The 22,261-nt window shown below is 33.6% G+C and overlaps 5 protein-coding genes across 21 annotated transcripts in view; 3 read left to right on the forward strand and 2 right to left on the reverse strand.

Moving 5' to 3' along the window:
- The first annotated feature begins 78 nt into the window (after nucleotides 1-78).
- On the forward strand, nucleotides 79-1,708 carry Cks30A (Cyclin-dependent kinase subunit 30A). Of its 2 annotated transcripts, XM_085664445.1 has the most exons (4): nucleotides 128-303; nucleotides 469-499; nucleotides 750-877; nucleotides 966-1,708. In XM_085664445.1, the coding sequence occupies exons 2-4, from the start codon at nucleotides 486-488 to the stop codon at nucleotides 1,025-1,027; spliced, it is 204 nt and encodes a 67-aa protein (XP_085520571.1). In that variant the 5' UTR covers nucleotides 128-303; nucleotides 469-485; the 3' UTR covers nucleotides 1,028-1,708. The 2 variants fall into 2 exon arrangements, with proteins under 2 accessions (XP_035731178.1, XP_085520571.1); XM_035875285.2 differs by lacking the exon at nucleotides 469-499 and having other exon boundaries at nucleotides 79-303; nucleotides 966-1,693.
- Nucleotides 1,709-2,860: 1,152 nt separating this feature from the next.
- Eaat1 (Excitatory amino acid transporter 1) lies at nucleotides 2,861-9,005 on the forward strand. 5 transcript variants are annotated; one of them, XM_085664451.1, is made up of 11 exons: nucleotides 2,861-3,281; nucleotides 4,409-4,539; nucleotides 6,536-6,860; nucleotides 7,007-7,190; nucleotides 7,408-7,450; nucleotides 7,571-7,610; nucleotides 7,743-7,929; nucleotides 8,014-8,247; nucleotides 8,318-8,509; nucleotides 8,604-8,738; nucleotides 8,835-9,005. In XM_085664451.1, the coding sequence occupies exons 3-11, from the start codon at nucleotides 6,602-6,604 to the stop codon at nucleotides 8,983-8,985; spliced, it is 1,425 nt and encodes a 474-aa protein (XP_085520577.1). In that variant the 5' UTR covers nucleotides 2,861-3,281; nucleotides 4,409-4,539; nucleotides 6,536-6,601; the 3' UTR covers nucleotides 8,986-9,005. The 5 variants fall into 5 exon arrangements, with proteins under 5 accessions (XP_085520577.1, XP_035730827.2, XP_035730833.2 ...); XM_035874934.2 differs by lacking the exon at nucleotides 4,409-4,539 and having other exon boundaries at nucleotides 2,863-3,281; XM_035874940.2 differs by lacking the exons at nucleotides 2,861-3,281; nucleotides 4,409-4,539 and adding an exon at nucleotides 3,554-3,571.
- Vps25 (vacuolar protein sorting 25) lies at nucleotides 8,426-10,822 on the reverse strand. 3 transcript variants are annotated; one of them, XM_085664456.1, is made up of 5 exons: nucleotides 10,577-10,821; nucleotides 10,267-10,412; nucleotides 9,939-10,157; nucleotides 9,609-9,873; nucleotides 8,426-8,756 (listed from the first exon to the last, which is right to left on the reverse strand). In XM_085664456.1, the coding sequence occupies exons 1-4, from the start codon at nucleotides 10,624-10,626 to the stop codon at nucleotides 9,761-9,763; spliced, it is 528 nt and encodes a 175-aa protein (XP_085520582.1). In that variant the 5' UTR covers nucleotides 10,627-10,821; the 3' UTR covers nucleotides 8,426-8,756; nucleotides 9,609-9,760. The 3 variants fall into 3 exon arrangements, with proteins under 3 accessions (XP_085520582.1, XP_085520581.1, XP_085520583.1); XM_085664455.1 differs by having other exon boundaries at nucleotides 8,426-8,923; XM_085664457.1 differs by lacking the exon at nucleotides 9,609-9,873 and having other exon boundaries at nucleotides 10,577-10,822.
- Nucleotides 10,823-10,970: 148 nt separating this feature from the next.
- Nucleotides 10,971-13,371, forward strand: LOC118445450 (NEDD8-conjugating enzyme UBE2F). Of its 5 annotated transcripts, none has more exons than XM_085664454.1 (5): nucleotides 10,971-11,367; nucleotides 11,748-11,863; nucleotides 11,938-12,099; nucleotides 12,192-12,357; nucleotides 12,473-13,371. In XM_085664454.1, the coding sequence occupies exons 2-5, from the start codon at nucleotides 11,756-11,758 to the stop codon at nucleotides 12,523-12,525; spliced, it is 489 nt and encodes a 162-aa protein (XP_085520580.1). In that variant the 5' UTR covers nucleotides 10,971-11,367; nucleotides 11,748-11,755; the 3' UTR covers nucleotides 12,526-13,371. The 5 variants fall into 5 exon arrangements, with proteins under 5 accessions (XP_085520580.1, XP_035730856.1, XP_035730858.1 ...); XM_035874963.2 differs by having other exon boundaries at nucleotides 10,974-11,367; nucleotides 12,192-12,353; nucleotides 12,441-13,371; XM_035874965.2 differs by having other exon boundaries at nucleotides 10,975-11,367; nucleotides 12,441-13,371.
- Nucleotides 13,372-13,448: 77 nt separating this feature from the next.
- Obsc (Obscurin) overlaps nucleotides 13,449-22,261 on the reverse strand; it is a 29,585-nt gene continuing 20,772 nt past the window's right edge. For all 6 annotated transcript variants that reach the window (XM_035874860.2, XM_035874861.2, XM_035874859.2 and 3 more), the window contains 16 exons: nucleotides 21,558-21,960; nucleotides 21,292-21,475; nucleotides 20,902-21,202; nucleotides 20,245-20,820; nucleotides 19,750-20,174; nucleotides 18,864-19,627; nucleotides 18,496-18,794; nucleotides 17,486-18,405; nucleotides 16,970-17,412; nucleotides 16,724-16,862; nucleotides 16,170-16,639; nucleotides 15,813-16,043; nucleotides 15,583-15,727; nucleotides 15,003-15,506; nucleotides 13,771-14,915; nucleotides 13,449-13,695 (listed from right to left, as the gene is read on the reverse strand). In XM_035874860.2, coding sequence (XP_035730753.2) covers nucleotides 13,449-13,695; nucleotides 13,771-14,915; nucleotides 15,003-15,506; nucleotides 15,583-15,727; nucleotides 15,813-16,043; nucleotides 16,170-16,639; nucleotides 16,724-16,862; nucleotides 16,970-17,412; nucleotides 17,486-18,405; nucleotides 18,496-18,794; nucleotides 18,864-19,627; nucleotides 19,750-20,174; nucleotides 20,245-20,820; nucleotides 20,902-21,202; nucleotides 21,292-21,475; nucleotides 21,558-21,960 — 7,196 coding nt within the window. The remainder of the gene's footprint in view (nucleotides 13,696-13,770; nucleotides 14,916-15,002; nucleotides 15,507-15,582; nucleotides 15,728-15,812; nucleotides 16,044-16,169; nucleotides 16,640-16,723; nucleotides 16,863-16,969; nucleotides 17,413-17,485; nucleotides 18,406-18,495; nucleotides 18,795-18,863; nucleotides 19,628-19,749; nucleotides 20,175-20,244; nucleotides 20,821-20,901; nucleotides 21,203-21,291; nucleotides 21,476-21,557; nucleotides 21,961-22,261) is intronic.

A 22,261-nucleotide genomic window follows, 5' to 3' on the forward strand; every position in this document is an offset into this window, starting at 1 on the left:
ATTGAAGTCCATACAATTGATTTTGTAAAAAGAATATAATTTAAAGGATCAATGACTAGAGAGTAGTTGGATTTTCCCCCACTTCTTTTAATTCTACATCCGTTAAACTTTCAAATCGTGCACCCTACATCGTCAGAAGGTTTTGGAAAATTCTCGAGCGGTTACTGCAACGTAGCATAGCAGCATATTGCCGTTTGTTTGGCCTCCTTTTTTTTTCCTTTGTAATATCACAATTAAATATTACGGAATGCCGAATCTCATCTATTATTCCGACAAATATTACGACGATCTTTATGAATATAGGTAAGCCCAATGACGGTTTGCTTTTATTGTATATATTTACTTTTATTTTTTATCCGTACTTTTTGTCTCATTATGCAAACGAAAAGATTACGTTATCCAAATTCGCAAGAAATTTTTTGTGATTTTTTTTTTTTTTTTTCTTTTTTTGTTTCTACGTTGGAAAAGTACAACGTCGTATTTAAATGGCTAGCCCAAGGTATGCTTTTGTTTGCTTTGTTAATCCCCTCAATACTAATATCTTTGATATGATCGATGAATCATTCGAATTAATCATAAATACGTTTAATCTACTTTTATTTATTTAACTTTTAAAGCAAAAATTCATTTTCTGTAGATTTGAAATCTTTGAGACTCACATGCTTGGCCAGACATATTTGCTCTGAATATATTTTTATGTAGAAAAATTTACATAAGGAAATGTTATAGATTATGATTATGTTATTTAGGCACGTGGTTCTACCAAAAGATATGCAGAAATTAGTGCCAAAAACTCATCTCATGTCCGAGCAAGAGTGGAGAGCTATTGGAGTTCAACAAAGTCAAGGATGGGTACATTACATGATCCATTATCCAGGTAAAGAAAATCTTTTCAATTATGATACATCATTATATGTATGTTAATCAATTCTTAAAACCAATGTATTTTTATTATATTCTTTCAGAACCACATATTCTCTTATTCAAGAGAAAGATCACATCTCCTCCACCAGAAAATAATTCGTAAGAGTGCGTTACATTTCATTGTGAAAATATTTTTTTAAACCATAGAAGCAATGGAAGGGTTCAGCGCTAGATAATTCATTTTAGCAATTGAAAATAATATTATATTTCCAAACATCATAAAAGTGAAGTATATGTTATTATAAAAAGAAAAAAAGAAAAAAAATGTAATCGTTTTAAATTTAAGACGTGACATTAGCTGTGCTCTTCTCATAATTTACTTCAATATGTCATCGAACTATCCTGTATATATGTCTATAAACTACTTTAGCTTTTAATATTCCATCCTGTTAATGACGTTTCCTGGAAAGATAATAGAAAATTCAATATCTCATTGAATCCAAAAAGATGAGCTGAGCAAGCCGGAAACATAAAATAAGAAGTATTCTAGAAAACTTTTTGTGTTAAGTGCCTTAGTATATGGTAAATTTGTCGTACTTTTCACGATGTGTTTGAATAATATGATAGAGTAATTTTTATAAAACTTCATCATATTACTCACGTTATTTTAGTATTCAGACTTATTAAAAAAAAAAACAAAAATAAAAAAAAATAAATAAATGCGTCTTCGTTTTCTCAAACTTATTGTAAGGGTAATGTTTCCATTGACACTTAGTATTTTTTTGTAACTTAATATTTAAATATTTGTATACGTATGAGTAATAATTGAGTTCGCTAAACAAAAAGACATGTACCCATAATAAAAAATAAACGTTTCTTTCTAATTGAAATCTCTCTTGCATCTATATATCTATATCTTACACACACACATATATATATATATATATATTTTTTTTCTTTTTTACCTATATTAATATCGATTCGATAACATTACAATTCATACAAGTAATTAAACTTTAAGACACTAAAACTAAAATATAATGAAAATATTGGGATTTTCCTTCACGCCTAAGAGTTAGGAACGTTATAATAATAAAAAGCCTGAAGCAAATTTAATAAATACGTGTTTAAAGACTTAATTGAAACTACAATGTGCTTGACCTCGATCTAATTAACATCGCTTATTATACGCGCTTATCTACCAAGCGTTTTATTATCTAAATATTTCTCACAGCAATTTCCATAAATTATACATAAATTAATTTTAATTATGTACTGACGCATATAACGTGCGAAAGCGTCGTTAGATTTGTCACATATGAATATATAAATATATATATATTATATCATCCTCACGATAGCATCTATTCGATTATTATAAAGATTCCTATAATATAATAATTCAAAAATATAACGACAATATTAGCAACGTGTGCCATGGTAAACGAAAGTTTGAAAAACATTGCTCCCTACTGATTTATTAACGTTAGAAATTAACAACGAAATATTCGATAAAACGCCCAACGGATCGAATTTAATGGTAAGCAAAGATAAAAGGTTCTTGATCCGGTGACGATAATTGTGACGATGAAAGACAAGGGATGTGTGCGTGTGGCCGTACGTAAAGAAAGAGGGTGGGAGAAGAGAAAGTAGATAAAAGTTGCAAGAGAGAAAGAAAGAGAGAGACAGAGAGAGTCATCTCTCTCGAGGAGAGTGAACGATGACGATTGTGAGAAATAGCGGAGAGTGAGATTGTAGGGAGAGGGGGAGGAGGGGGAGTGGGAGAAACAGACGGGAGAAACAGAAGGGCTTCGAACAGATGGTTCTCAACTTAGCCATTTAACTTAGACACTTCGGTATTCATCCGCTTTCGTAGGGTTGGGAGCTGGCGTTACGATCAGCCATTGAGCTCGGTTCTCCTCCCTCTTTCTCTTTCACTCTCTCTCTCTCCCTCTTCTCGAAGGACGAACTTTGTGTGCGTGTATGATGCATTTACGGTGTCTGTAAGAGAGACAGAAGGAGCGGGAGGAAAAGAGAGACAATCGGTGATCATCGGCGGGCTCCGAAGGCAGAGCCGAGAGCGACCTCACGTTTTTCGAATTTGTCGTTCGCCGTCGATCCTCGCGAATAGTTGTGCGCGTCTCTGAGTATCTCCTTCGCAACGCATTATACAACAACGATATTTTAACGATAGCACATACTTCCTTACGAATTATTTCGAAATAGTGCTTTTTCTCTTTCCCGTGAAATAGAATCTTTTTGTTATTTTTCCAATTGATGATTTGAATTTTCAAAAAGTCGCGCGGCATCACTGCCATTTTAGATAGACATATAGATGTTAAGAAGATAGCGAAGAATAAGTCCATTGCATCGATACGGAATCTATATAATATCGAACGAACGGTCTCTCGACGAGAGTAAGTAAATTCTCCCAATGATATATATCTTTATTCCCGCTCTCTTCCCTTTCTCCTAACACGTCGCTACCGTCGCCGTGGTTACCTATTCTCGTTGGTTCAAGATCCCCTACCTTAGATCTTTTATTGTCGCGTACACGAGCGCCGATGCTTCCTTCCTCCCTTTTCTATTTCTATTTTTATTTTTTCCCTTTTTATTTTTATTTTTATTTTCATTTTTTTTTTTTTTCTTTCTTTCTTTCCGTCATCGCCGTGGACACCAAAGACGTATTTCGAATCGATCGACTAGGGTAATCGTTTCCTTTTTTTTTTTATATATTATAAAAGTTATAATAATAGGGGATGAGAGGGGGGGAGAAGGGGTGATCGATCAATCGTACGAACGATAATGTTATCCGTAAAAAAGTGAAAAAAAATTGAATGATTTACGAACGAACGATTCCTCGGGGCTCGGAAGGGAAGGGGAAAGGGGTCGGCGATAAAATGTATATATAAAGAAATATTACGAGATGTTCGTAATCAACGTGGTCCACAGACGGCTGGACCACATGTGTCACATACGAGTCGCATAAAATTCGCGCGAAATAATCCAACTTTCTTTGGACTGTCGTGGACTTTTGTGTTCTTACTGAATCTTCGAATGAAAAAAGTGTGTTCCATCGTTTCCTGCAAAATTGCGAATAAGGGAGCCAATGTAAATGAGTTTCTTCTTATCGGATTCTTTTTTATGATAAAGTGTGCGTGAAAATAAAAATCACGAATGACGAACAAAGAAGCTTGATAAATCAACGTCGATAAGAGGAGTCATAGTTCTTGAATGAGATACAGGTCTAAAAAAAAATCTACAAAAAGAAAAGTCCTTGGCGTGAATCACGTGGGCGTTGAACGCTCTTGTGAAAGGAAAATTTAAGGACCTTCTTCTCTTTTACCTTCAACTCGATGCTTAAACGTATGGGAAATAAAATAGATAATATTACAAAATTGATCGATCAATCCTTGTCCATAGTCGGTTAGCTTGAAAGCGAGATTTAAGCGAAACATTTTTGGCGGGAAATTTGAAAAAAGAAAAAAATCTTAGGACTCGAGATATTTGACCTCGAGAAAGATGACCCGAATTTTTTTCGAAGGTAAGACGGGCATAGTTAGCGATCACCTTATTTGGATCGACGCATCGTGCGTACAAACAAGATCGTTGGACTCGAGTGTCGAGCCAAACACGAGGAAAGTGGACGAGAAACTTGGATCGAGTTTATCGTTTGTAAATATACCTTCTGTCCTTTATTATGTTCATAATCTATCTCCAAATGGCAATATCGTAGTGAATTAATACGTTATCATTAGTATTTAATTTAAATATTTAGTAAACGAAATGAGGTTAGATCTGAAATGTTTCACCATTTGTGTTATCTTACAAAGAATTGCCCTTTGTCCGTCTAATTTGTGAATATATTTAATCGGTAAATAACTTCCTTCCGTGCTTTTTTTTTCAATTTATTATTATAATGATTGTTAGTCGTCGAGGTATCCCATTCTTTAGATCGTTTTGTCTGGAAATGATAAGCACATATTGTTTTCTCGTTAAACCAAATTGACTTTCTTTCGTGCACGTGTAAGTTTGTGTAAAAAAAGAAAAAAAAAAAAGGAAAAGGAGATCGTAAACGAGTTAATATTTATCACTTTCCAACTACCAATGGTCTTGGAAGTCTTACACAATTTATTTTCATCTTCTTTGCTTCGTAAGATCAATTTGTAATTGTTCTGTAGATTGATTTAAGAGATTCGCAAATTAAAGAAATAGATGTTCCGTAAATAATGACTCACAAACTTTTCGTCGCATGATAAAAGTGGTTTTCGTTAATAGGGAGAACGTTGAGAACGATCGTACATTGCAATTATGCAAGGAATGCGGTCGTCACGGCATACGAGCAAACATTTTTGGAGTTGGGCTTTTCTTCCTCATGGGGTGGAAGAACTTGAGCTCTATTTCATTTTCTTTTTTCATTTCTTCCACGAGTATGCTCGTAGGGATACTCACAAAATTATTCCTCGAATTATATTAAAAATCTCACCATTTTCTCCTGAACTTATATTTTCGATGGATTGCAACATGTAAATTCGTTTACCGATCTATGGTGTGGTTTTAACCGGTTCGTACTAGTTTTTCCCTGGATATATATATATATATATATATATATATACGTATATATATATATATATATATATATACATACGTGTAGGTACATTGGAAAACTGATAAATACATTTTGTATACACGCCTGCTATTACGTTGGTGAATTAAATGAGGGGAGAGGGGGAAAGATGCCATTATCCGACACTACTTCATCGAGAGTAACAACTTTCATGGCGTTCCTTCGAGTCAAAGTTAATTAAAATTTACATTGGAGAAAAAGAAGAAGAAGAAGAAGAAGAAAAAAAAGTAGAAGACATTTCGCGAATATTCTCCTTTCATAAGAGATATGAGTATCTCCTTTATTAAAATTTACGATAAAAAAAGAGCGGTTTATTACATTTGTTTTTCGATAAAACGCGAATAAAAATGAACATAAAATGGTAAAATATAATATTCAAGGATAATACACAGTAAGATAAATAAAACGAATAAATCCATAAAAATCAGACATAGCGTGTGTGAATAAAATGTTCTGTTCGTCGAATCTCCAAAAAAAACATTCTTGCGTAATAGTTTTTTTTTTCTTTCTCTATCTTTATATCAAGACAAAGAATTGGATTTAACCAGTTTAACATGTAACATATGAGTATTTCATTATCTTAGGACGAGAAAAATTTATTCAGAGTCTTACGTATAAATTGATCATTCACGACGTGCGATTATATGAAATTATCCCAATGCTTCATTTATCACAGGCGCCCTTTTTTTTCATCTTTTTCATAAAGTAAAATTATCGCTTAATCATCGTACACGGTAAATCAACTAAAGCACACGCGTCTGTATGTCGTCGTATTAATTTTTAATTCAAGACGATTTAAGATAATATTGACTTTATCGTCTCATTTTTTTTCGTTAACGCACATATCATAGAATATTATAGAATATTATAGAATAATAAAGAATATTTTTATTCGATCTCAGGCTTCCTTAAATTTTGATGCATCTTTATTCAAATAACGCGAATATTGACGGAACATTTGAATAAATTTAAATAACTTTGCGCCTTAGAAAAATTATTAATTACGATTTAATCGTAAAGTTCGGTTGCTATTCAATTTCACAGGTTCGACAGGCGAAGACTATTGTCTTAAAATTTTAGCGATTTCGCTTTTAAAGATAATAAGACGATATGGCGCGTCCAAAAAGATGGAAGAAGTGCATGTCGGAAAATTTATTGACTTTGCTGACGATAATCGGCGTGTGTGCCGGCACTCTAGTTGGCTTCATCTTAAGGAATATCGACAAACCGGAGGGATGGACATCTCGAGAAATAATGTATATTCAATTTCCTGGTGATCTTTTTCTTAGGATGCTAAAAGGTCTAATTTTACCTTTGATAGTGGCTAGCATTGTCAGTTCAATCGGTAGTTTGGATCTTTCTCTTTCAGGTGAGTAATTCGTTTGAATAAGTTTTAATAATATAATAAATAAGATTCGATTCTTTTCTCTCTCTCTCTCTCTCTCTTTACTTGATATCTCAAGTTAACATAATAGAAAGGCGATAGAGAATAATAAGTTCATTGAAATTTTACAGGGAAAATCGGTATGAGATCGATTTATTATTATGGAACTACAACGATTAGTGCTGTAATTCTTGGCATAATTCTTGTCTCCGTGATAAGGCCCGGAGAAATCAGTGGAGATTCTTTCGACGATAAAAATGATTTAACACCTATCAGAAATGTTACTACCACTGATACGCTATTAGATTTAGTCAGGTACTTTGATTATGTGATTAATAACTCCAATAGAGGAGAGGAGAGGATTATAATATATCATTACATATTTTTTAATTAATTTATTATAAAATAAATATCACTGATACACAATATTTCTGAATATCATAAGCGATGTAATTTGTTTCATTATTTCTTTCTTTTTTTTATTTTTCTATTTTTTTTTTTTTATTTTTTCTTTTTTTTTTTTTTTTTTTAGGAACGTATTTCCGCCGAATCTTGTTCAAGCTTGTATTATGCAAGTAAGTTAATGATTAATATTATGATTGAATTATAAAAAAATAATAAATTGATATTATAGAATAAAAGAAAATAATATAAATATAATTATTCTTATCAAATATCTTATTTTTTTATTTCAGTATCGTACGATATTAACGAAGCCTAAAAATGTGACGGATGGTAAGAACGATCTATAATATTTTCAACGATTATTATTATTTTTTTTTTTTATTTGCTCTAAGTACAGATTAAGATAATTATTAAGAAATATATAGTGTTACTAGTAATGATGTTAATTAATTGCTTTTCTAGATACTGCTATAGAAAATTGGGATATTTCACACGTATATACCGATGGAACCAATACTCTTGGATTAGTAGTTTTTGGTATTGTTTTCGGGATTACACTCGGTAAAATGAGAGAATCTGGAAAAGCTTTGTTGGATTTCTTTACAGCATTGTCAGAAGCAACAATGATTATTACCAACTGGGTCATTTGGTATGGGAAAATTAAATTCTTTTGTGAATGATTTAAGAATCATTTTAAGAGAATGTATGTTAACGTAATTATTTTTTTTTTAAGGATTTCACCGATTGGTGTTTTTTTTTTGGTTACTTCAAAGCTTTTAGAAATTAAAGATATAAGTGCCGTCATTGGTCAATTAGGATTATATTTTATGACAGTTTTATTGGGACTATTTCTCCATGGTTTTGGGACTCTGTCTGTTATATACTTTATCTGTACCAAAGAATTACCTTTCAGAGTTATTGGAAAAATGGGACAAGTATTAGTTACAGCATTTGGAACAGCTTCAAGGTGAATATTATAAATTTCTATTGCAGTTGTTGTAAAAAGTTATTATATATAAATACATTTACTCACTTAGTACTGCCACACTGCCAGTTACTCTACAGTGCTTGGATAATATGGGAGCAGATCCTAGGATAACAAGGTTTGTTGTACCAATTGGTGCAACTATCAATATGGATGGGACTGCATTGTATGAAGCAGTTGCAGCTATATTTATTGCTCAAGTTAGAGGCGTATCATTGACTCTTAGCAATATCATTGGTGTTAGGTATTTTATTTTTATCATATCTTTAAAAAATATATACTTATGAAATGACTGTCAAGTATCTGGTAAAATTAATCACTTTCACATCTTTTTTAAGTGTGACTGCAACGGCTGCAAGTATAGGTGCAGCTGGTATACCACAAGCTGGTCTTGTTACAATGGTTATGGTATTAGACACCATAGGTTTACCCGCCAAGGATGTCACCCTTATTATTGCCGTAGATTGGCTGTTGTAAGTTTACGTTTAAATCTAAAATTACATTATCTATTTGTGTCATTTTTTCTCTAAACCATAATATTATATACTTGATGGGTTTGATTTCTTTAGAGATCGATTCCGAACTACGATTAACGTAATGTGTGATGCACTCGGAGCTTGTATAATCGAACATATGAGCAAAGGAGAACTTGATGTACCTGCATTGAATCAAACAGAAGATTCTATTGAACTTGCTCAATTGCGAAAAGCAGAAGCATAATCTTTTTTTTTTTTTTTTTTTCTTTTTTTTTTTTTGTTTTTGTTTTCTGCATGCTATTTAAAATAGCATTTATATGATATTATATTATATTGCACAGTTCAACTGTGTCTCTTTAGAGATTTATACATTTTTATGTTATTTAATATAATGCGCTTACAAACTAAGAAGTTTGTATAGCAGAATTTTGTGAATATCACTTTTAATATATGTACATACAAATGCAAATACAAATCTACAACACGGCCAATTTAGCTTTAAACTCTTTTCACCATATTCACATAGATTTATTATATACATATGTACAAAAACCATACATATAATAATTTAAGAGTATATATGCCGTTACTTTCATAAATATAATATCTTAAATTATTATGATATACTATCAAGCAATAATCTAAATCACATTGTACATATACAATTTGCATATGGTATATATTTAATTGTTAAGAATTGTTATTCATGAAAATTTTAAGTTAATAACAAGAACAAGAGAGAATACAATAATTACTTGTGTTCAAATACAGAATGTTATAGTGAAATTATGGATGACGTAGGAGTTATCTTGAAGCATTATTACAAATGTTTTTCTCTAATGAAAGTACATATGCGTATTAACTTACCCTTCAAATAATCCTTGTTCTTCTTAATAACATATAGAATAGGCAATTTCAATATTATAAAAATGATAATTAAGCACTTCTCATTATTAGAAAAATAGTTGTATAACATTGAATCTTTTTATATGTTTATTTTTTGGATAATAAATATGCGATCAAAAAAATTTAACTCCCTGATTATCATCAAACATGATCAATTCGGCCTTTTTAGCATACTCAAGAGTTCTAAGAGATCTTATCAATACTTCCATATCAAGTTTATAAAATTCTAAAAAAAAAGTATTGAAGAAGAATAATCAATATATTATCATAAATATCACTTACAGGTCATACCTTGATCAACTATGTCTTCTCCTTGCGTTAATTCGTAGAAAGTACATACAGATCCAACATGTCCAGTTTCTTGTACCCAGTTATATATTATATCACCCCATTCTTCTAATGTGTGCCAATAAACTAACCATCTTTGTTTTGTCTTATCTAATGGCATAGCATTTCCTGTTTTGCTTAATTCTTCTAATATTATAAGTACTACTTCTGATGGCAGTTTGCCTATTATTAAGTAGTAAATATTTGTAAATAGTTAAGAAAAATAATGGTGTTCTGTGATACATAAAATATATCAATCTTAATTTTTTAGATATAATTTTATTAAGGATACGGTTGATTGCACTGTTATTAAAAAGAGGACTTGAATGAACTTCTCGTATATCTACAATTGCCTGTTTTGTGATCCGATAATATTCTAATACTAAACTCTTCCATGCTGCCAATTGTTTAGCTTTTGTATCTGCATGTGGTTGGAGACTGTTCAAATAGATGACATTTTTTTAATTTAAATTTTATTCTTCCGATTATTTAATTGTACTAATATAAATTTTTGATTACATATTACAAATTATTAAATACTGTTTGGATATGAATAAGACACAAGGACAAATAATTTGAAGATAAAATTTTAAAAGACTTACGTAAAAAATGGAGGAAAACTGTATTGCCACGGCCATTCGATTTCTGCCATAATTTAATAGTTATTGTATAAATATGAATTGAACCGATCAATTTCGTATCGATTATTTTCACGAAATAATATATAACGCAGAACCACTTAACGTTTTTAACAGATTTGTTTACTATGTTAGGTTAAGATCATATATAATGAGTCTCAAATAAAAAAGAAAAAAAATATTTGATCGAGAGTTAATATATATATATATATATATATATATATATATATATATATATATATAAAAGTTTTTTAATTTACAAATATTTATACATGTGAACGTCTTTGATTGACAACTTCTTTGTTCTGTCTAACAGTTGACAATTTTATTTGTAATATATATATTTCATAAGTTTGTCAGCCTTCGTAAATATCTTCCCTAGAGTAATCGTGTTAATGTAGTTGCAAGTATGAATATTATTAACGCAGCATAAATGGCGATCGACTGTAGTTGTAACGAAATCGAAAATTACATTAATCGAATTTGAATTAAAAGTAGAAATTATGAATGCTTAATTTCTTTTCTTTTCTATCCACAATTATAATTATATTCCTAAATTGTTCAATCTCTGTTTTCAAACAGTACCACCATCTGCAGTACAGGAGTCATAACTTAGAATTTACTGCAATATTTTCCGTTTTTGTTCGGCTAGATTATGATGGGTGAAATGGGGTTTCTGCGAATATACGTTTCCTAAAAAGCACTATATAAGTTTCACGGCAGAATTAGAACTTTACAAGATACAGTCGTTAAAAGTACGTTTCTTACGAATTCAATAACTGCACGATAATTCTAACCTCAAAGTATTTTAGCTTGTACACCAATTTTATATAAAACGAATATTTTCATAATAAATAACATTTCTCTTATAATCGTAACGATATTATTACAATAAGCAGATAATCACGAAGTAAGTTTTTTAATATCAATACGTTTTGGATAAATTTTTTTGTAAGAAACAAATTGCATTTTATAATTATTAATGTTTTATGATTACATAAATATTTATTTATCTTTTATCGATGTAGAGTAATATTAAAAAATGTTTAATGTTATAATAGTTTCGTCAAGTAAGAAATTAATCTCTATAAATTAAATAGTATAAATAAATGAATTTTTGTACTTTAACGCACAGGAGAAACCATGATTACATTGAGAGGAAAATTGAAAAAAGATGCTGAGATTACAAATTCTAAAAATAGAGATTATAATAAACGGGCATCTGTTCGCGATAAGCTGCTGATAAAAGAGGTATGATGAAATATTTCTTATATTTTTGTATATCATTAATGAGTATTATATATTTGTTTTTATACATTATTTAGGTACAAGAAATGGAACAAACGCTTCCAGTTACCTGTCAAGTAACGTTTAATGATCCTCATAGGTTATATGAATTTACGCTTTCGATTATACCCGATGAGGGATATTGGGTTGGTGGACGCTTTTTCTTCGACATTTATATATCAGAAGATTATAATATGGCTGTAAATATGAATATTAGATTTTTCTTTAAATGTAAATGTAATGAACATTTTATGTAATGCTATTGATTGAATGGAATTCCATATGATTACAGCCACCAAAGGTAAAGTGTTTAACAAAATTATGGCATCCTAACATAAGCGAGGATGGTGATGTGTGTCTTTCAATATTAAGGCAAAATAGTATAGATGGGATGGGATGGGCGCCAACCCGTAAACTAAAAGATGTTGTATGGGGTTTAAATTCACTCTTTACTGTAAGTAAGTTCTTTGTTTACGCAAATAATTTCAAGATATATATGTATATATATATATGTATAATATTTTCCTCGTTTGCATATTAGGATCTTTTAAATTTTGATGATCCTTTAAATAGAGATGCAGCTGAATTGTTTATTAAAGATAAAGAATCTTTTCGTACTAAGGTAAAGTATTACGTTATGCAATATGCAAAAAGATGATTTCAAATTGAAATTCTTAATGCAACAGTGTAATTATGCACTCACCGAATTAGAACCATGATTTTTGCAAAAAAAAACCCAAAAAGGAATTAAAACTTGGAGTTTTCAAAGAAAATTGAACATTATATTTTGATATTTTCTTACTAGTCTTCTTATCTTAGAACGAGTGTAATTTTATTTTTATTTCTTTTAAACATCCAAAACATTCAACTTGTTGCTATTGTTGAAAGTACAAGAAGGATGCATCAAAGATATGTCACATGTACGATAGATCTTTCTCATCACAGATTATCTATGAGAACACAATTTGTAAATAAATTCAATATTTAATAAAAAATCTACATCTTTTTAAACGAGTAATTATTTCGTGTATTACTATACTTAATTTATTTCGTTATTATTTTATTTCCTTAAAAGACATGATTGTTAAAGACGTAATTTTCCATAAACGCATGTGAAGAGAATGCAGTGGTTGCGTTTATTATTTCATATTTATTTATTATATTATGTAACGATTTTTGTACAATTTGAAAGGATATGAATCATGTCAACTAATTCGTTAGTACATTCGTAGTTGCAATACCATTGTGTCCATTGTAACCATTTAAATTGATCGGAATACTGAATAGTCGAAATTTCATGATTTTCTTTAATGAAATTCATGTTCGAATTGATGATATAATATTCGATATAATTAATTATACGTTGTAACAAATAAATAATAACAAAAAAGAAAACAAGGAACGGGATATTTTTGTATGATATTCTTTTAATCCATTCCCTATTGCTCATCCTTGCTCTCTTAACGACTGACTAGATGCTTTTGTGATACTTTACAGTCATACGGAGAAAATTAATTGGAAAAATCGTATCTTAAGAATAATTTTATCGTTAGACCGTTGTAAGCAATTCTTCTTGTATGCTCGTTGATCTTATAAGTTTTTGAGTGGAACCTAAAAGGCTTTCGCTTGCAAGGCTTTGGCTTTCCGATGCCAATTTCTCTTTTTCTTCGTGATATTCGGTGTTATATTCTTTTAATCTGTTACCTAAAAAGACAGACCTTTCGCGCTTTTTGATCATAAATTCCGATGGTAATAACCATCTGTGTTCGTGGCATTCCTCAGCCATCGGCCTTTTACTGGAATAAATGAAGGAGGGAGGTGTAAATTTTTATAATAAAAATAATACAAATAACATTTGTGAGAATACTTACTTCGGTGCACGTTTGAAGACCAACATGAGAAAGCGCGTAGCCTCTTGGCTAATTTCTTTGTAAAGATATTCGAATCTGTACCTAACAAATAAAATATTTTGTCTCGTTTCGGTGGCATCATCGCCACGGAACGGCGATACTCCGGATAATAAAACGTATGCAAGAACACCGACCATCCAAATGTCTGTTTGCGGATATGCAGGTTCTTCATTGTATACTTCTGGTGCTCTATATTCACGGTGACCTGCCTTTGGTACCATCGTGCCGAGTTTACTAACTTTCTGTGCAGTGCCCATGTCTACTAATTTGACTTGAACTGTCCTAACGGAGGCCATAACCACATTGTCCGGTTGAATATCTAAATGGCAATATCCTCGCCAGTGAAGATATTGTAACGCGTCTAATATTTGCGTTATAGCCATGGCCACACAATTCTCAGTATACTCGTGTCGACTAGAGAAATAGGTGAGAATATCGGCACCCTGAAGTTTCTCCAAAATGAATACAGCTAACGATGACCCGGGTGCTTTATATGCTGCCTCTAAAAGAGCTATTCTCTCATGCCTGAGAGAACGTAGAGCTTCGAATTCTCTATTTACTTGCTTTTCAATTTCTGGCCTAAGATCCAAAATCTTAGCGACTATTACGCGATCCGAGGACTTATCGATTCCCTTGACCACAGCAGAGAATTGACCACGGCTTAATTCAGAAATGAAACTGTATTTGTTTGTTAATGTTTCAGTCGACCATTCGATCGGCTGTTCCTCGACAGAATAATTTATATGAGGCTTATCCTCCTCTAGTACGATCTCTTGTCCAGACTCTGTTAATTCCTGAAGATGTCTCATAGTACTGGTTATCTGTATCTGAGGTATACCAGGTGGTCTTGTTTTAATTACTTTCGATGGAATACCCTTTTCGCTCCATCCAATACGATTTCGTGCTGCTAAACGGAAAATGTAAGAAACGTCTTGCTTGAGATCTCGGACTAGATAAAATTCGTGATCTATATTAAAACCAATATCTATCCATGTGATAGAATCGGCTTCTTTATATTGAAGATTATAGCATAGTACGGCAGAATTGCCATCGTATTTCGGTTGTTTCCAACGTAAAAGTACTTGGGTATCCGATATTTCGGTAGCCTGTAAATCGAACGATCCTTATTATTATTTTCAATAACGGAATTAAATGATAAGTATTTATCTGAAAGATAGAATAGTGTAATATACCTCTGGCGAATCTGGACCACATGGAACCATAGCTATTAACATTCTAGTTCTGGCTACTGTCTGTCCAAGAGAGTTCCTTGCCACCACCTTATATATTCCGGCATCGTGTTCCTTTGCGGGAGTGAAACTGAGAATCGATCTGCCATCTTCGTCTTCCGTGATTTTTATTCTTTTAGTCTCTTGAACGACAATGTCATTTTTGTACCACTGTATTAGCGGTTTTGGATCACCTACTGCAAGGCACATCAATTGCGCTACCTTTCCTTCCTCGATCGGCCGTATTTGCGGTTTCTCGCGGAAGAATGGTAGATTTCCTTCCTTTTTCGATTCTATCATGGCTTCAGCCTCAACATAACTATCGAGACGAGTGCCTAATTCGTGTTTCAATCGTCTCAACGTAAATGTATCGGGTGATCCATATTTATTTATCCTGGCCCTTCGTTCGTCGTCGATTTCTTCGTCCATGATGTCGGTAAAACGACGGCGTTCGCGTATTATTGGTGTCTGCAGAAAAAAAGAAGATAAATAAATATTTCTGTTAATAAGAATTTATTGATTTAGAAAAGTGCTTTTTAATTGCCTTCCAATCGTAGCCATTTTCTTCAGTGATTGTACGGGAATATCCTGGACTGCGATTACAGGCAACTTTCATGTATTCACGTAATCGTACTGGGAAGTCAGTATCTCGAAGCTGTAGAAGATAAGTATCTGGACCGTACTGATAGCTATAAATATTCAATGTTGTTAGTTTTATTATAGATAAGAATGGATTAATTAATAAATATATGTTACTATAGGCTTCATACTCACTGACTCTCGCTCTTAATCAGTCCAATTTCTGTGTCGATTGGTTCTCTCGAAGGTACCTGATTTTCCCAAGTTCTAGGGACAGGTTTTCCTATCGGACTATACCGTTCGACACTTGGCTCAGGCGTATATTTATGACCCGGAGGATAAACCATCTTCGACGGGTGTTCAAACGCACTACCGAGTTTGCGTCTGCGATACCACGTACGGCAGGAAGCATTGCTATACCAATCTCTGTCAATGATTTATAAGCAAGTTATAGAACGTTACGAAGCAAATAAATAACACATATATATATATATATATATATATATATATATATATATATATATATATATATGTACACATCAAGGATATTACCTGTAAAGTTTGTAATAGGTCTTCAAATATTCAGAAGGTATTTTATATAAATCTAATGGTGATTTGTCTGCGTATTCCAACCAAGGATGCTTAAGAGCGGCCTTAATATTCATTCGTTTATCAACATTATAGACCAACAAACGACGAATAAAGTCTTTGGCTTCGTTAGAAATATTTTTCCAGCGGTCGTCAAAGTCCCAAGCTCCTTGTCTGATCTTCGTTAATGTTTCTCTATCGTTGACACCTCTGAATGGTGAAATTCCAGATAAAAGGATGTACGTTATGATACCGACAGACCACATATCCGCGGCATAATCGACACCTTCATTGTTTGTGACTTCTGGAGCAACATATTCCGGCATACCGTAGGATAATAACATTAATTTCGTTTGTGTTATTCTTCGAGTTAAACTGAAATCACTGATCTTTAGATCATCGCCACCTGTGTGAGAGATCAGAAGATCTCCAAGCTATCGAAGGGAATTAATATTTAGAACGATGATATTTCAAAAAACAAATAAATATAATGAACAATTGATCGACGAGAAACTTACTGTTAGACCAAGATGTGCATAGTGATTATCGTGAATATATTCAAGGCCATAGAGTAATTGTCGTATATATCCGGAAATTTCTGCCTCAGTATAATGCGGTTGCTTAGTTAGAACATCTGCTAATTCACCACCGGCAGCTCTATATTTCGCTCGTTAAGGATTTGAAAAAATTTATAAAAATTTGATTATCCTATCGAAGGAAGAGCGACGTATTTTATAAAAGCCGATTATATTTTAAAAGGATACAGTTCAATGATCAAAGTGACCGATTTGTCGGTCTCGTAAGCATCTTGCAGGCGTAATAATTTTCGATGATTGAGATGATTCATGGCTTCTAACTCGTTATACATAAATGGTTTCAGCTCTCCACTTCCGTGCATAACTTTAGCAGCATAATTTCTTCCAGTAGATCTCTCTACGGCATGATATGTAATACCTTGAGTACCACGACCCAATTCGTCACCCAAATCATAGACATCATTGTAGGGTTTATCGGTACGCAATTTAATTTCAGTCTTTCTCTTATACGTTCTGTAGACATAATCGTATTCATTTTCTTCTATGTGTATCATGACCGAATGCGATATCGATCCGGCTATGTTTCTCGCGCTAATCGAATATAATCCCTCGTCCTTGACGATCGCTTCGTTAATTGTTAAAATAGATGTATCCGGTTCGACGAAGTGTATCTGAAAGAAAAACATTTCATTGGTATATCTCGCAGTTTATAATTGGAAAATCATGTAAAAAATGATAATCAACCTGAACCCTCGAAGTGCTAGTAATCGGTTTCCAATCTTTGTACCATTTGATTTCAGGAAATGGAATACCCGTAACACGTGCCGTCAATTGGCCAGATTTTCGTACCATCAAAATAATTTCCTCGGGTCTTGTAATAAACGTTGGATATTCTGCGATTTGTAAGAAAACACGCTGACGTGCCTCTCCATGTTCATTGCTGGCAACGGCCTCGTATATGCCTGCGTCTCTCTCAAGCATTCTGTTGATGAACAGAGTTGCCTGTCCGTTTCTTGTATAGCTTTGATCGTATCGACCGCCAGACTCGATCAATTCTTTATTGAAATAATAGGTCATTTTTGGTTTTGGATAGCCATATACGAACCAGAAGAGACTGCAATTGTGATTCTTTACGCCATACTGAACATCGTATTCTTGACGAAGGAATTTAGGTGCTTGAGCATATTCATCGTAGGGTGGTCTCTCGATATCGAAGTCTTTGGGGAAATAAGGACTGGTCTCTGGACGAAAATCAATACCAGGTGGCAAATAAGGGAAGAATTTGGGTGGATCGGGTTCTAATTTGGCTCGGTAGGTTTGTGCAAATGGTGAAGGATCGCTGATGCCATATTTATTCTCTACTCGTATACGGAACTTGTAGTCACGGAAAGGTTCTAAATTGCGGATGTCGCAGACACAACTGCGTAATCCGGATCGAGCGGTGAACCAATCACCGTCCGGTAGTTCGCACATTTCTACGAGATATGTCACCGGTGCGCGTGGTCCTAACGGGATGGAAGGCTTCCAAGAAAGTGTCAAATGTCGATCCATCATACGACTAATGATTGGTCTATCTGGTAGGGGCCATGGTATTCCTGTCTTTTGATATTTATCAAATTCCATATACTGTGATACTAACGGTCTCTTTGTACGTGGCTCGAGAGCTATAAAAAACAAAAAAATATTATCAAAAATAATTATTTAAAAGTACATTATACGTATTTATATATCGAATAGTTTAATTCTTTACTTACAGTCAAAGATCATTTCAGCGGTACATACGTCTTTTCCATGAGGATTTTGTATTTTTAATAGATATGTGCCTCCGTCCATTTCATCGACATTAGCTATTGTCAAACGAAGTAAACTACCTTCTTGATCCATTCTTATACGATCAGTTTGCCACAATTTGTCACCATTACGAAACCATTCGAATTCCGGTTCAGGGATACCAGTGATGCAAGCTGTGAACTTTGCTTGCATTCCTTTGTAAACTTCACAATCGCCAATCCTCTTCAAGAATGCCGGTGGTTCTATCTTTTGCATTTTTTCACTATAAATTAAATTACACAATTTATCTTCTGATGTTAATATTAAAAGGATGTAAATTGCACTAACTTACATCTTATCAATGATTGCCAATTTTGCCGAACATTCAGCTTCGCCAGCTCTATTAACTGCTTTGCATTTGTAAATTCCACTATCATCGTATGTACAATCCTTAATGTACAAGCAACAGGCATCAGTGTCTCTTTTGATCTTGTATTTGTCATTATCTTTAAGTATTGGTTGATCCTTGAAATACCATGTAACATCTGGCTTTGGTATACCGCTAATTTTAGCTGGGAATTTAGCATCAAAGTTAGGAAGTTGTTGAAGATCCGTGAAATTTTGTATAAAGCTTGGTGCTTGGAAGATCTTTCTGATGTTGGCATTTGCGTTAGTTGTATCTTCGCCGAGTGGATTTGTCAGACAACAAGTATAAACTCCTTGATCATTGACATCGGATGGATCGATCTCTAAAGTTACCTTTTTTCCATCACATGTCATCATCACTCGTTGAGATGGTTCTAACGGTTGTCCGTCTTTCGTCCACGTAATATCTGGTATTGGATTGCCATTGAAAGAGGCACTTAATAATAGTGGTTGGCCTTCCTCGACCGAAATATCTCGTAACAAAGTTAAGAATGCAGGCTTCTCTTGTGGAATGTCCTCTCTCAATTTGCCAACTATATCGAGTTTCGCTTTGCAAGATGCCGTTCCTTCGGTATTTCCAGCTACAACTTGATATTCTCCTGCATCTTCAAGAGTTGCTTTGTCGATGATTAATGCGTGAGTACCATCCGGCTGACTAACGATATTCAAGTGCTTTCCATCCGGCACAATCTGCACGAATTTAGATTATTTCAAATAATACTTAATTACGTATTATATATGAATGTATATATATATATATATATATATATATATATATATATATATTTCTTTTTTTTTTTTAAGTTACATACCTCTTCGCCATTGTGCAGCCACTGGAGTTCGGGCGTTGGTTTACCAATTACTTTCACTTCCAGTTTTGCCGGCAAGTTTTCGACCACGGAAAGTGGTTGAAGACTTCCAACGAAATCTGGCCTCTTTTCTTTTTCCTCTACCTCAACCTTAGCTTCTCCGGTAATGTCTCCGAGTTTATTAGATACGACTACGGAGTAAGTACCTGTATCTTCTGGTCGCACTTTATCGATTATTAGACCAATAAGACCATTTGGCTCGTTTATGAAATTAAACTCTTTTGTTGATCTCAGCGGTACACCGTCCTTGAACCATTGAACGTGAGGATTCGGAAATGCAACGACTTGAGCTTGTAACTTGAGAGGCTGTCCCACGATAGCTTTTACATCTTCCAAAGGCTTTGTAAATGTTGGACTTCTTGCGGCAGCTATAACATATATTCAACATTAAATTATATAATTGAAATGTTAATAGGATAAACTTAGTGAATTTCTTACGCGTGACAGCAACTGCGCAAAGTGCACTTTGTTCTCCCATTACATTAGAAGCAACCAATTTGTAAGCTCCAGAATCCGCGGGAATTACATTCTCAATTGTCAGTTTCGTAGTACCATCCGGATAATTTTCGATCTGAATATGATCGTTAGGTGTGAGTAATTCACCATCTTTAAACCAAGACATCAAAGGTATCGGGCTACCGTCTCCTTTGGCCTTGAGTTCGAATGGTTCTCCTTCATCGATATTTAGACACTTTGGTAAAGTTACGTGACCGGGCGCTTCGAAAACCATACTTAATTCGCAACTAGTTTGTATAGTTCCTGCGATGCTGCTAGCTATGCAACTTATTACTCCTATGTCATCGGCCGAAAACGTTTTAATGTACAGAGTGCTATCGATGAGACCCTCGACGTGAGTTATCACTTCGCGGCGTGCATCTTGCATTATTGGTACATCGTTCAATAGCCAAGAGATCTTTGGTTTTGGTATACCGGATACTCGAACTTTCAATTCAATATCTTGGCGATCACCTATGGAAACTTGAGATAGCTCCTTCAAAAAGATCGGTGATTCAACTAAAAAGAAAAATTAATATATATATTTCATATAATATTATACTTAACAAAATTATCCTCGTCACTTTTCAAACAACTTACGGTGAGCAGTTAGTAAAGCTTGTGCGCTCGATTCGCCCAAATAATTTTTTGCGTAAACCGTATATGTTCCACCATGTTCTACATTAACATTTTTAATGAGAAGTTTGTACTTGCTATTCCTTCTATCTTCTTCCGTATCAAATTCATTGCCCATTGTCAATTCTTCGTTGTCCTTTGACCATGTTATCTCAGGCTTTGGATTTCCTTTGATTATTGCCTCCCATACGGCTGGTTCGTCAACTGGTGCAGTGAGATCTTTAAATTCTTCGATATTCGGTTGCAGTAGAAGATTCAAAAGGGCCTGATAAAAGTCAAATTAATGATAATCCTAAGAATGCGATATGAGCATGGCTTAAGAGCAAGACGTTAAGGACAAAATTTCTTGCTTACGCTGCTTTCAGCTTGGCCCCATTTATTTTCCAGCTTGAGTGTATAATCTCCGGTATCGTCTTTTCCACACTTAGGTATCTTCAATGTAATTGTACTTTCGGTCAATTTATCCGACGCAAGCTTATTGTCCATCTTCCATTTGATTCTTGAATCATCATTAGAAATTTCCAATCCATTGTAAAACCTTCGGAAAATAAAAAAGATTCAATGAAATAAATGTGACATACGTATGATCTAATTATAATCTAATAAGTAATTGAGCTTACCAAATTATTTCGGGAACCGGATCAGCCGTAAATATAGCTTTGAATTCTCCATTTGTACCATCCGCAATGTCAACGTCGCTAAGGGGTTCTATGAATCGCGGTTTTCGTAGATCGTTGACCGTGCCTACCTCCAATTGTCCTTGTACAATATCTTCACCAAGTTTATTTGTAAAGATACACTCGTAAAGACCGGCATCTTGGAGCGTGGCTTTGCTTAATTCGAGCTCATACTTGTCTCCTGCATTGGTAATACGTATACGTTCTCCAGTTCTGAGAATCTTGCCGTCCTTGAACCATTTTGCATCAGGTCTTGGCAAACCGGTGGTAGTGACCTCGAAGGTGGTGTTTTGCGTTTCAAAGATCATCCGATTCTTTAACGACGATTCTACTATATGGGGTGGTGCTAAATGAGAAAAGAAAATGTTAACATCCTTGCGATCTTGATATTTTATACGTGTGTGAGAATCGCGGCGTATTAACAGTTCTACGAAACGTTTGCTTTCATCGTGCACAATCGTGAAGAGGGTCTTTTAAAATAAAAGTGGCCATTCGATTTTTTTATAAATTAACGTAATCTGGCTCACGCCACTTTTATTTTTTCTGACCTTAATAAAGATATAATAAGTGTTAGAGAGCGCTGTTGAAAATGTTGATCGTCGTCGACAACGTAAATACGTCCGTCCAGTTAAATTCGATTTTCCTAA

This window comes from Vespa mandarinia, unplaced genomic scaffold, assembly GCF_050613455.1.
Source record: "Vespa mandarinia isolate Hongniang unplaced genomic scaffold, ASM5061345v1 scaffold_58, whole genome shotgun sequence".
NCBI classification, from domain to species: domain Eukaryota; kingdom Metazoa; phylum Arthropoda; class Insecta; order Hymenoptera; family Vespidae; genus Vespa; species Vespa mandarinia.

Bases quoted from the DNA above. Each gene is read 5' to 3' on its own strand.
- Cks30A (XM_035875285.2), top strand. From the start codon at position 248: ATGCCGAATCTCATCTATTATTCCGACAAATATTACGACGATCTTTAT. The intron at 304-749 runs GTAAGCCCAATG...TATGTTATTTAG, and splicing joins GACGATCTTTATGAATATAG to GCACGTGGTTCTACCAAAAG. The intron at 878-965 runs GTAAAGAAAATC...ATATTCTTTCAG, and splicing joins TTACATGATCCATTATCCAG to AACCACATATTCTCTTATTC.
- Eaat1 (XM_085664451.1), top strand. From the start codon at position 6,602: ATGGCGCGTCCAAAAAGATGGAAGAAGTGCATGTCGGAAAATTTATTG. The intron at 7,191-7,407 runs GTACTTTGATTA...TTTTTTTTTTAG, and splicing joins ACGCTATTAGATTTAGTCAG to GAACGTATTTCCGCCGAATC. The intron at 7,930-8,013 runs GTATGGGAAAAT...TTTTTTTTTAAG, and splicing joins ATTACCAACTGGGTCATTTG to GATTTCACCGATTGGTGTTT.
- Vps25 (XM_085664456.1), bottom strand. From the start codon at position 10,626: ATGGCAGAAATCGAATGGCCGTGGCAATACAGTTTTCCTCCATTTTTT. The intron at 10,158-10,266 runs GTATCCTTAATA...ACTTAATAATAG, and splicing joins TAATAACAGTGCAATCAACC to GCAAACTGCCATCAGAAGTA. The intron at 9,874-9,938 runs GTATGACCTGTA...CTTTTTTTTTAG, and splicing joins AGAAGACATAGTTGATCAAG to AATTTTATAAACTTGATATG.
- LOC118445450 (XM_035874963.2), top strand. From the start codon at position 11,756: ATGATTACATTGAGAGGAAAATTGAAAAAAGATGCTGAGATTACAAAT. The intron at 12,100-12,191 runs GTAAATATGAAT...ATATGATTACAG, and splicing joins CAGAAGATTATAATATGGCT to CCACCAAAGGTAAAGTGTTT. The intron at 12,354-12,440 runs GTAAGTAAGTTC...TTTGCATATTAG, and splicing joins GTTTAAATTCACTCTTTACT to GATCTTTTAAATTTTGATGA.